The following is an 11,934-nucleotide window of genomic DNA, read 5'->3' as shown; positions in this document are numbered from 1 at the left end:
TTTATTACAGAGGTCTCAGCCAAGAACTCAGAAGGGTAGAAGGAAAATTATTTTTCCTCTCCTGCAGGTGCAAATAGTGCTCCCTCCCCAGAGAGCTGCTAGTCAGTGAATGCTGTGGGCCAGGAGCCTGCCTGTGAAATTTTGTACCATAGCATCTTCATGGGGATCTGTCCCATGGTTTGTGCTCATTAAATGTTTGCTGAACCAGACTGAAACGTTACATGGTTTATAAGTGTGGTTGTGTGAGAAAGGAGTATACTCCAGCTTTCTCAAATTTGCCAGTCTCTTCTACTCCCTCCACTGTCCTCATGTACTTTTCCTCAAGTTTGGGCTTTTCTGATACAGAGAAGTATGAGGAAAAAATCCCCTGAAATCCTGCTATTCAGATATAATTACTGTTAACTATTTTAACGGTGTATCCTATATTTTCACCCAGTGCTCATTACTTCTTAAGAAATTTCATGTGGCCTCATTGAATCTGACATTGAACAAAAGTAAGTTACTCATTGGAAGAAAGAGTAGTGCCACTGGATATGTGTCTCCCTTTGTCATTCCACTGAGTTCATGCATTTCTTTTCATCTGCTTTGGTTTTTTTAAAAAATGAACATATGGTAAGTATTTTATGTAATTCATTAATGAGGAAGCTGGTAAGGGTATTATAACTAGTTGAAAGGAGAAGCCAAAAACTCCCACAAATTTTATATGGATGAGGAACCTTGAAACGGATGTGCAAATGGAAGTACACTAGCTTCTTCCACGTGTGGGAGGGAAGTTGGTCAGACTCCCAAGATGCCAGAATTTGCATTCTGCGCTGCTCTTCTCTACAATGGTACAGGGTCAGAAAATGCCTCGAGGGCACTGAATGCAGGAATCAGAGAACGCAGGAAGGCCTGCTATGTGTAGACGATGCCTACTGTTCTACTGAACCTGCTGTTGATTTTTAAAATTACTTTATTCCTGGGAGAAATTATCCACTTACCTCTCAATTTGGGGGTTCTTTACATGCTTGGCCTAGGCTTCTTTTTAAAAGCAAGTGTTACTTTCATCTTCCTATTTCTTCCATTCTCTATCAGTAAATGTAAATGCTACCGCTTCTTTCTTTCTAATTTAGCCTGCAACAAATTAAAAAGCAAGTTAGTACGGTTTTCATTGATGAAGTCTGGGAAACCTCTCTGGAAAAATAGTAGGTCCTGCTCCATCTAAGAGCGTTGAAAGGCTACCAGCATATTCTGTTTGCATGTGTTATTTATAAATGAATGGAAATGGGTTTGGAAATCGGCAGTCTGAAGATTTATTTATCATCCATCCATTCTATCAGCTAACTAGGCAGGACTCGCCACAGTGTGGGCCACAGACAAGCCTCTGTCCTGGTGATTCAGGGGACATGGATGTTTTTGCAGGTGTTGTGTCAGATTGGGTAAGACTGTGCTTTCTTCCTGTTGTGCTAAGACCGCAGGCCTGCAACTCTGGGCTCATCACCTTCAAGACTGAGGTGATAATACTAAGTAGGCTTCAAATACAGGAAATCTGGCCATTCCCTAAACTCATCTCAAAAAGGGAGACTGTTTAGTTGGAGAAATGCTGGTTGTGGTTGTTGTTGCTGACTTTAATGGAACAACGTTTAGTATTTGACTCTTAATCATGAATCTGGCTGCTTACCAACATCTTTCAACTTTTTATTTTGAAATAATTATAAACTCATGGGAGGTTGCAAAAGTAGTGGATTCCTCTCTACCTTCCACCCATTTTCCCCTAGTGGTTACCATCTTACATAACTAATACTGGGAAACTGACATTAGTTTCATACTGTTAATACAGGCTTTCTGCCAGTTTCCCTAGTTTCTTGTACACTCATTTATGTGAATGTGTGTGTTATCCAACTTAATCCCATCAGTAGGAAGGTTTGTATAATCACCACCACAATCAAGATACAGAACTGTTCCGCCGCCACCACCAAGGAAATCCCTCCTGCTATCCCTTTATACTTAGTTGGCTTTGGAAGTAAAATCACTTGGCAAGGTTTCTTATTACTGGGTGATGGATATTAAGGAGAACATGTGATTTATTGAGCACTGGGTGTTATATGCAATTGATGAATCACTAAATTCTACCCCTGAAACTAATAGTACAGTATACGTTAACTAAATTGAATTTAAATTAAAAATTTTAAAATTTCATTCAAGTGTAACATGCATGCCCAGAAGAGTACATAAGTGAATAAGTGAACAACTTGCTGAATCTTCATAAGCTGAGCACACCCTGTGACCAGCACCCAGAGCAAGAAACAGGACGTTGCCCGCCCCTGCCTGTGCCCGTTGGAATGACTGGTTCTGTTTTGTTTTTAAAGGCTTTTTCATTTATTTTGGAGAGAGAAAGAGCAGACATGCAAGGGGGAGGGGCAGAGAGAGAAACTCCAGCAGACTCCGTGCTGAGTGCATTGAAGAAGGTAGGAAGTGCCGGGACGTGGGCTTGGGCACATTGTTCTGTGAAGGGCCAGGCAGTGGATATTTGGGGCTGGGACAGGCTCTGGAGACTGCTCCACTGATGTCCGCAGAAGCAGGAGCGAGGGGTGGGTGTTCCATCACGGCTTTCTTTGTGCACACTGAAACCCAAACTCCACCGAAGTCTCAAGACAGCTTTACGATTTTTCCCCCAAACATTTGGAAACCGCTGTTAGCTCGAGGGCGGCACAAAACAGGTTGCAGGCCAGCTTGGCGACTCCCACCCAAGGGAAGCCCCTCACACGAAGCCCCCAGCTCTGACGAGGCATTGCGGAAATACAAACACCTTTACTTAGACTGGCTATGTCTCATACGTGCTGTCCTACAAGTAAGACCTGGTCAGACCCGGGAAATAACTTAGAGCGCAGGGTGACCCAGACCGTCCGGGACCCTCCACCCCCAGGCTGAGGAGCCTGACGCGCTACACGTCTTTGGGTGCATTCTTCAGTCACAAACACGACTGGCCTCTTAGTACCCAGGTCACATCCTCTTGCACTGGCTGGAAGGGTCTCGTGGGCGGGCTTCTCCTAACACTTCTCTCCACTGGCCCTGGGGATGCACCATGGGAGGGCAGGCAGCAGGCGGCTCTTCTTCACCCCGAGCTCTGCCCGGCCCGTGGCCTGAGAGGTACCCACGGTGGACTGCCTCCTGGTGCACTAGAGGTCAAGGTGCACCTGTGGGGAAGAGAGGCCAGGGGAGGCGGAAGCAGCACTCTGAAACCCAGAGCTGTGGCACAGGGTGTCATCCCGCAGGAGGGACGAGGGAAGCTTCTCTGTGTCTTGTGTTCTCTCCACCATCTGAAGGAAGTTCTCTGGGTCCCAGGAACAAATGATCCAAAAGGCCCGCCAGAATTTGCTGTCCAACAGCTGAAGGTGGGAGTTCTTCGTGTCGTCAGGGAGGAGGGTAAAAACATGGGCTTTACAGCTTGAAAAATTTGCATTCAGTTCCCAGATCTAGCACTCTGGCTGTGTGACCTTGCACAAATGGCTTAACCTCTCTGGGACTCCAGGTCGTTCTCTGCAACATGAGAATAATATTATCTACTTTTCAAGGTTGACTGTAAGGACCAGTTGGGTATATATAATACATGTATTATGCACATTAAGCACTTAACAAACGTTCGCTCCGTTCGCTCCCTTCTTTATCGTTGCACTCTACCCACCTCCTATTCTGCATTCCTCGAAGCCAGAAATTTCTGGTTGTACACAAAACAACATAACTCTGTTCACTAGGTATGCCAGATATTAAGTTTGTGAAGATAAATATTGGTGTAAAAACCATCACATCTTCTTTCCAACATCACAGATAGTAGGTTGAACTGAATAGCAATACAAAAAGCTGAGGCATAAACCAAGAACTTATTTTTTTAAATAAAATTACAGTCTTACATACTCTTTAGCTCTGCCATCCCCCAGAAAGTACCAACATTAAAAACAAGATGATCCCATGAGGATAAATATGACCAGAGAGGACAAAAGCATCTGCAAGTTTCATTTTGTTCAGGGACCCCCAGTTTTCTCTCTTGGTCCCGGCCTGATGGTTTAAACCCGGTGGTTTAATCGTCTTGTTTTTCCACATAATCATGATAAAGCAATCCTAGTTTCACAGAAACTTGTGCACCAGGATACTATTTAGGTGTGTTCACGCCTGAGGCCACAACACTGCTTCTATCTGTGATGCGCCCCACCTCTATTCTAATCTTTCCGAAGAATGCCAAGGGCGCCTCCCAGGCCACCAGCCTCGGGACTGTGGATGGACAGAGAACCACGTGAACCAGCCACCTCCTTAGGCTACAGTTCACTCCAGGTCACTGCTCTGGGGTGCTCTTTGGTTAGGGATGGTTTTGTGTTTTTTTCCCCATACATTTAAAATCAGATTTGGCCAAAAAAAAAAAAAAAAAAAGGGTTTAATACATTTTTTTAAACATATGAAGTGAATGTGGCAATGTTACCATGGAAAGTGTCTGTAGGGGCCAATTACCATGAGCATACCACCCTGATTAAGAAGGACCATATTTCTGAGTTTGAGAATATGTACAAAGTTGCTGAGTCATTGTCCCTATCTATGGCAATCCAAATGCATGGCCTATGGACATACTCAATAAATGTTCCACTGGTTAATAATCACTTTTATCGTGTTTAATGTACACTGGGGCTAGGAGAGGCTTCAGGGTAGTCTGTGTTTCTGGGAGAAAGAAAAGGCAAAGAATGTTACCGTGCGACCTTCAATTTCCCACGTATCATTACGCCCCCACCTCGCTTGCTATGCCTCTGGTCCTCATCACACGATTCTTACTCAGCTCTCAGATTCCCAGGAGCTGTGGCCTACAGAGCGCACAGAAACCATGGTTGGCCATAGCAAGGAGTAAACGTACTGGGGGGCTTTGCTGTGTATGGGTGTCTCGGTCAGCACAGAAAACTCGGTACACAGACCACAACCCACACCTCAAATAAGCTACTGTAATATATACAGCCATGTGACTGTGTGGGTCCTACCAGAGAAACCGCGTTCGGAACGTCGTCCTCAAAGGCCAACACGGCTTCAGAGAGCAATCAGCCCTCTTTAAGTGAGTGTTTAACTTACCTAAAGGTCTGCAGTGGACACAGGTGTTAGGTGTTATTTTCACACAGGTCATATAAATACGGTGCCAGCCACAAAACTCCTTTAAGGATATACCCAGCATCTTCCCCAACCTTTATCCCTATGAGCAAGCATCTCTGCTAAAAGAGCAACGTCTCTGCTTTGTTTCATGTCTCAAACACCCCAAGCAGAGATCTTTTAAATATAGGGACACACATCCAGCCCAGTGTGAAAGGACATCACCGCACGGTTCTAACATGAGTTAGTTCTGTGTTTTAACTTCCATTCACTGGTCCTGGATTCAGCGATTCCTGCGGGTGGCCCTCGAGCTTACAAACTGCTCCGTTATCTGTCCTTGGAGCAGGAGCTGAAGGGAGCTCCATTTCTGAGGGAACCGTTCAGAGAGACTTTCGGATTCCCTCTCTCCATCCTCTCTCGGCTGAAGATGGTGTCCTGATCACTGTCGAACTCAGACTCGGACACCATCAGGCTGGAGTTGTGCTCTGTGCTTCGGTGTTTAATGCCTACGGAGAAGCAGACAGAGGCATCTTGGGGGAAATGGCCTTTTGGCTCTCAGTTGTTGCTCTGGTTGTGGGTCCCATGCACCCAGTTGTGTTCTCTGCACCTGCAAAGCCTCACTCACAACACAGCAGGGTTGGGGGCCCGGTGAGCAGCAACAGGGGCTTTGGAGTCACCCCTGAGCTTGAGCCCAAGCTTTGGCACTTACCAGCTAGCTGTGTGATGCTGGACAAGATGACTAACCTGAGTTCTCAGTCTCTGTAACCATTAACACCGGGAGACGACACAGCACGCACTGCGCAGGTTTACGGTGAGGACTCCATGCAACAGCGCGGGGGAAGCAGCTGCCCAGCAGCTGGCGCTCACTAGACACTAAGTGAAAGCTGTTACGGTTTTACTGTTTGGTTCAATCAAAGTATTTTTGGTAGAATATGTGATTGCTGGTGGTCAAAATAAGAGACAGAAGAGGTATAAGATGTGACCCCTGCTCTCGGAGAATGGACAGTGTCTAGCTAAGGGCTTAAGACAAAGACTCATGAGAAGACGGTTCAAAACGGGCAAGAAACGTTTAAAAGTCAATCTTACGGGAATCGAGAATGGGTAAGTACAGCCGGGTCGGCTGGCATGGCCTCAGCGGTATCTCACACAGGCCGGGATCTGGACAGGAAGACCGGGGAGGGCACGGAGTATGCAGACATGCACCACAAATACTGGGAGAAGCGGGTGGCCCGGCCTGACCCACCATGGGCCCTCGCCGGCTCTGTCACTAGGGCAAGTGGTTAAGCTTTCCCGTGTCTCAGTTTCCTCGTCTGTGAAATGGGGATCATCACAGCACCTGTCTCACAGAGCTGGCAGTTGCCCTGGAATTAAACGGGTGACGTGCTTGGAGCGGGATGTTATTTATGTAGGAAACAGAGTTACTGTTCATGCTCGAGGTTATGAGACTCCGAAGGGGTCATGAGAATGTCGGGGGGAGGGGACGAGAGACTAGGCGAGAGGGTGGGTGCAGAGGGAGGTTGAGAGCCTGGCAGGAAGAAGAATGGGGGTTCTCTGAGTGGAGCAGGGACGGCGGAAGGACGAGGGTCCTTCAGGAGGAAGGCGGGTGACGTGAGGCAACCTGAAGGCACGTTACGCTCTTGGGTCTAAAGCTGCTTTACAGACCTCACATTACAGGACGCGTGAACGGCGAGCATGTGTGCATTGGCTACGTATGCTCTCAATTCCGCTTCCCGCAAAGCCTGCCCCGCCAGAGCCCCTAACTCCACTCCCCACATGCCAGCCACGCGGCCTCCGAGCTCAGCCGGCTTCCGTGGGATCACCCTCTCCGGCCTGGCTCCTGCAGGGAGTGCCCACCTCCAGCGACCCATCAGCATCGGCTCGGACGGCAGGTGCTCAGCATTTACTATGGACAACGTTTTACATCTCACGGCTTTGAAAGTGATTATGTCCCTCTGTGAGAATTTAGTGACAAATTCAGAATTACGAAGAACCCGTACAAATGAGTGCTAGGCAGCCTCCGAGGGCCAGGGAAGGTTTAGAAAGTCTCTAAGGGTTGAGGAAGGAGGCTCAGACAGTTCACTGGGGTGGATGGGAGGCGGTTCACTTTGTGAAGAAAGTCCATGTTGTGTGAAAGCTTTGTGTTCACCTGCATATGGCTGGTCAGCTAAGGGAACGCTTGACGCCGAAGCCCACCTGTTACCTGGCCATATTTCCCAGGGAGCAGACCTGCAGGGCACAGTGCTCGGAGGTGAGCTGGGGGGGAATGGTGCCGCACGTCCCACACCCCAACCATGACGAGAGGAAACCTGTTTGAAAAGCAGTCTTTGCCTGCAGTCATTCGGTGGGGGCTCAGCTGATAGGAGGCATTTTATATCCCTCACCCATTAAAACCTAAAGTGCGTCCCCAAAATTTCATGAAATTTAGAATACAACGATGCCTCCCTGTTGCGTATCCTTGGGATAGGTGCAGGTTTTTCTTCCCAGAAGCTCAGGCTCCCTCTTCCTTCCCAATTAAATTGCTGGCTCCAGCCTGCTGTTCCCCTTTCACCCAAGGTAACGCTCAGGCAAACACCCGGATCCAATCCTTTCACCGCACCAGGTAAGCATCTCGCAGACCACCTTACCATACTTGGGCCGCAGCTCCATTCTCTCCTGGTCATCCATGTTATCCAGGATGGTATACTTGGTTTTCTTTCTTATTTTAGTCCTTTTTCGTCTGAAAGGAACAACAAAAAGTTCGACTCAAATTCTTAGCAAGGGAACCGGGAGCCAGGAATTAAAACACTAAAGGAAGTGGTTTGCTTTTAGAATGCAAGGCTCGGCACTCGTATGAACAATGTGCGTACGTGGCCAGGTCTGGTTCGGTGGGACTAAGGCACAGCACGCATTCTGAGCAAATGGGAGCAGGACAGCCAGACCCCCAGTGCCCACCTAACTGCAGGCTCTCAGCTAAGCCCGGGCTGAGGGCCGGGGCCCTGGAGAGCCATCCTCTCAGAACCTGTGTGCGGGCACAGCGAGCTTTTCCCCGTAATTCTTTACTCGGAAAAACCCAGATGCACACATTTCCCCCTGAACCTATCCTGGCCTAGAAGGTCCAAAGATGCAAAGATGATATAACTAGCAACCAGGAAAAAAACAAAACAGAAATATAACAGATTCCCAAAATTAACTGGCAACGACCCAGGATTTCATTTTTCACAAAGCCTGAAAACAACTGGGCTGGTCCTTTGTGCGTCATCCTCAACTTCAGAGGATTATCTGAAAACACACATCAAAGCCATGGGAAGGTTATGCTGAGGACAGTTTCACAGCACTCGGACAGTTTTCTGACAGGTTGGTGGCTAAGACCATGAGCCTCTAATCCTTGATTTAGTGCTTACTAGCTGAGTGACTCTGAGATAACCTTCTGATACTTCCGTGACTCCACGTTCCCACCTGTAAAATGGGAGTAAAAACAGTCCCTTTTTATATGGTTGGTGGGAGGACTGAATAATATATATAAAGCACGGAGAGCCATTCATCACAATGGCAAATACTTAATAGCACTTATTAATACTTAAAATGGTCACAGTCAACCACTTTCTTCATCCTGTCATCTGCTTGATACATCTGCCACGAAACTGCAGAATGTGTATTTTCTTTAATTTTTCATTTATTGTTATTTTTTGCAGAATTTTTAAAGCAAGCACAGTAGGGTGCCCATGGTCCCAAATGGCTCTGGGAAAGCTTACTGGGATTTAGGCCTCTGAGTGTCTATGTTCCCCTTTACCAGCCTCACTATAGGGAAAATAATCACAAATAAAACCAAGAAAATGTGAGTGGTTTCAAAAAATAACTATTAATTATGGTTACATTATTATTTTTTTTATCATGTCTTCTTTGGAGAGCATTTAGTGTTTTGTGAGATGGTGGGTCACCGACACTGTCTTCTAGGGACTTGAGAAATCACTGACCCTACAGATCTCCTCACAGAGGGCTGGGCACAGGGTTCTGGAAGAGTCAGACGATGAGGCAGCTCAGGGGCTTCTCAGAGGTCAGCTCCATGGAAGAAGGCAGAAGGAAACACCTAACGCAAGACTTTTTGGTGATCCTATGGCCTGGATTAAAGTTTTGCATTTATTCAATAGGATTGAGGTACATTCCATTTGTTGCTTCACACAAAAGAATCAAAACCTAAATTTGCATTGGTGTGTTTCTGGAGCTCCTTCCTCTCCCAAGGAGGGCTGGGCGGAGGGCCAATCAGTCAGGCCACTCACTCCAGGAGTGTCTTAGTAAACACAACGTGAGACTGATGGAAAATAACATCAGATTTGATATGCAATCACGGAGCCTTCTCGGGAAGAGGAAAGGTGCATAAGAAAAAGCTGCCTTTGGTATTATCCCATTCATCCGGGCACACATGCTTTGTGGGGGACAGGACAATATAATGGATTTTTTTTTTTTTAAGTAGGGCCCCACACGCAACGTGGGTCTTGAACTCACGACCCTGAGATCAAGAGTTGCCTGCTCCAGCGACTGAGTCAGCCAGGCGCCCCCTATAAAGGACTTAGGAAGCCTAGTTTGTCTTCATATAAAAGTGATTGTCAAATGGTTCAGCAGCTTAACAAACCCAAGCAGAAGCTACTACAGCTGTCAAGTCCCATTTCCAGCACGTGAATAAAGGAGCAGGCCAGTACCTCTTGCAGCAGTAGAAGCAAAGCCAGGGCGAGCCCCCGATCAGCCCCAGCACAGTGAGAGCCAACGCCGTCACATAGAATATACTCCACTCTGGAAGACAAGAAAGCCGGGGTGCACACGGTTACACGCGATTTGTAAAACAACTTTATTTCAGTGACTGACAATGAGTATTTCTGAGTTCTTATGAGCGAAGGCCACCTGTGGCCTCACCGGGCAGGCGGCAGAGCATAAACAGTATAAAACGCAAGTAAGTCAAGAACAATTTACAAGCACCCTACTTTTGTCCATTTGGTTCAGGGACCTCATGGGGTATATTTCATGCTGACTTAAGGACAGAATCATCAAAAGCAAATTAATTAAGAAGTAATGCTGTGAACACTCATGTATGACACATCAAAATATTCATTCCATAATCACAAGAAACACAACCCTCCCCACCAAAATAGTTCTGGCTTAGTTTTAACAAGGCAAATAAAATATCTGTATGGCTGCCTGTGACACGAAGACACTTTTCAGAGAGCCAGACGGCGATCTGTATTCCTTCCACATCCTTGCATAAATCCAATGTGAGAAGCTTTGCAATAGCAATTTAGGACAGAGAAACCAAGGGCCCCAAGACACAGGCGCTATTAAATGTTACACATGCTCCTTGGAATAACAATCCAAGGGCTGGCTATTTTCAAATTTCTCGGCCAAATACATCCTTCTGGATTCCAAAGACAACAAAATTACTCTTGGAAATAGACGGACATTAAAATAGATTCCTCCCCAGAAGAGACATAAGGGCACCCACTGGACTAGCCGAGAAAGTAGCTCCATTCTTGGTGACCGCCTGGGCAGACATCCAGGAGGACTGGGCCAGACTCTACCATTCATCTGTGTGCAGCAGGTCCCGCACCGGGAACACTGCACCAGAAGGCCAACTGAGCCCAAGCTGGGGCAGGTGCACCCGGAAAATGGCCCAAGCGTCGCGAAGCAACTGTCTCAGCAATGCCGGTGGTGGCTGGCCAACGCTGCTCCGCCCGAGTGGATTTCCTCGTCAGGAAGTACTACAGAAAAGCCTCGGCCTGCCCGGCATGCCCGCATTGATGCACTGATGGTAGGTGGGGGGGAGGATCTTAACGCACTACTCCTTGGCCTCAGGCGAGGAGAGGGCGAAGGTTTACAGCAGCCAAGGGGGGCAGACACTTCTGGTATTTCAAAACAGGGTGTCCCCGCGCTCCTCGCCCACAGCCGCACCCCCAGCCCGCGGACTCACCGCAGTTGCTCTCCCCATCCCGGATGTAACGCCGTATCAGGTTCTCCATCCACAGCTGGGAGCACACACAGCGCTTCGTGATGGGGTCACAGTGACCGTGGCCAGAGCACTTCAGAAGGCAGCCTGCAAAGAGGCGGGCGCGGCTGAGGCTAGCATGGCAGCAGGAGAAGGGAGAGCCTGGCTTCTGCCCGCTGTGGATTTTCATGAGCAGGGCCCTGACAGACACATCCTGCTGAGTCAAGAGCCTCTTAGGGTATGGAGGGGCTGCAGGGGGTCTCTCATCAGGAAGCAAACGGCAGAAAATAGCCAATCCATATCAGGTAATAAAAGCCTTAAAAATGTAGCCAACACTTAGTACCCTCTGGCCTAAGAGAGAGAAAATCTAAGAATTTACCCAGTGAAAATAATTGGTGATATGCACAAAGATTTGTCTTCAATTATCTCATTCTTTAAAATCAACCTTAAAGTCCTTGAGTGGAGGACGGGCTGAACACATCGAGGATGGAGGACTGTGCAGCCATAAATAGTCCACTGAGGGAGAAATTATAAAAGATTTGAAAAAAATGATCATAATACAATTTGAAGGTAAAAAGCAGATTAAAAATATTTATCCAGTTATCCTGATTGTATCACATGTTTCCAGGAAAGGAAATGCATCAGAATAGTAACAGAAGTTGTTTGAAGGGTGGGGATTCTACACTCAAGAATCTAGAGGATTGTTAAAGTGTTTTTGCCTTTCTGGATATTTCCAATTTCCTACAATAGATCAGACATTACTTTTGTAGCTAGAAAAAAGGGATTATTAAAGAAACGAAGTTAGTGCGTGTTGAGGACGTCAGTCGTGGACAGACATGTCCCTCACGACGCTCACCTTCCTCAGCACCTGTTGGAAGAGCCGC

General features: G+C 47.2%; 1 protein-coding gene across 5 annotated transcripts in view; it reads right to left on the bottom strand.

Annotated features, from left to right (window-relative positions):
- Positions 1-2,334: 2,334 nt before the first annotated feature.
- The window catches only part of KIAA0319 (KIAA0319 ortholog), a 100,856-nt gene continuing 91,256 nt past the window's right edge, over positions 2,335-11,934 (bottom strand). For all 5 annotated transcript variants that reach the window (XM_026511275.4, XM_044388674.3, XM_044388673.3 and 2 more), the window contains 4 exons: positions 11,036-11,158; positions 9,777-9,867; positions 7,725-7,816; positions 2,335-5,606 (listed from right to left, as the gene is read on the bottom strand). In XM_026511275.4, coding sequence (XP_026367060.3) covers positions 5,428-5,606; positions 7,725-7,816; positions 9,777-9,867; positions 11,036-11,158 — 485 coding nt within the window. In that variant the 3' untranslated portion in view covers positions 2,335-5,427. The remainder of the gene's footprint in view (positions 5,607-7,724; positions 7,817-9,776; positions 9,868-11,035; positions 11,159-11,934) is intronic.

The sequence above is a fragment of the Ursus arctos genome, unplaced genomic scaffold (genome assembly GCF_023065955.2).
Source record: "Ursus arctos isolate Adak ecotype North America unplaced genomic scaffold, UrsArc2.0 scaffold_31, whole genome shotgun sequence".
Taxonomy (NCBI): Eukaryota; Metazoa; Chordata; class Mammalia; order Carnivora; family Ursidae; genus Ursus; species Ursus arctos.
The sequence above is the reverse complement of the archived record's forward strand: the minus strand, read 5'-3'. Positions and strand labels throughout refer to the sequence as shown.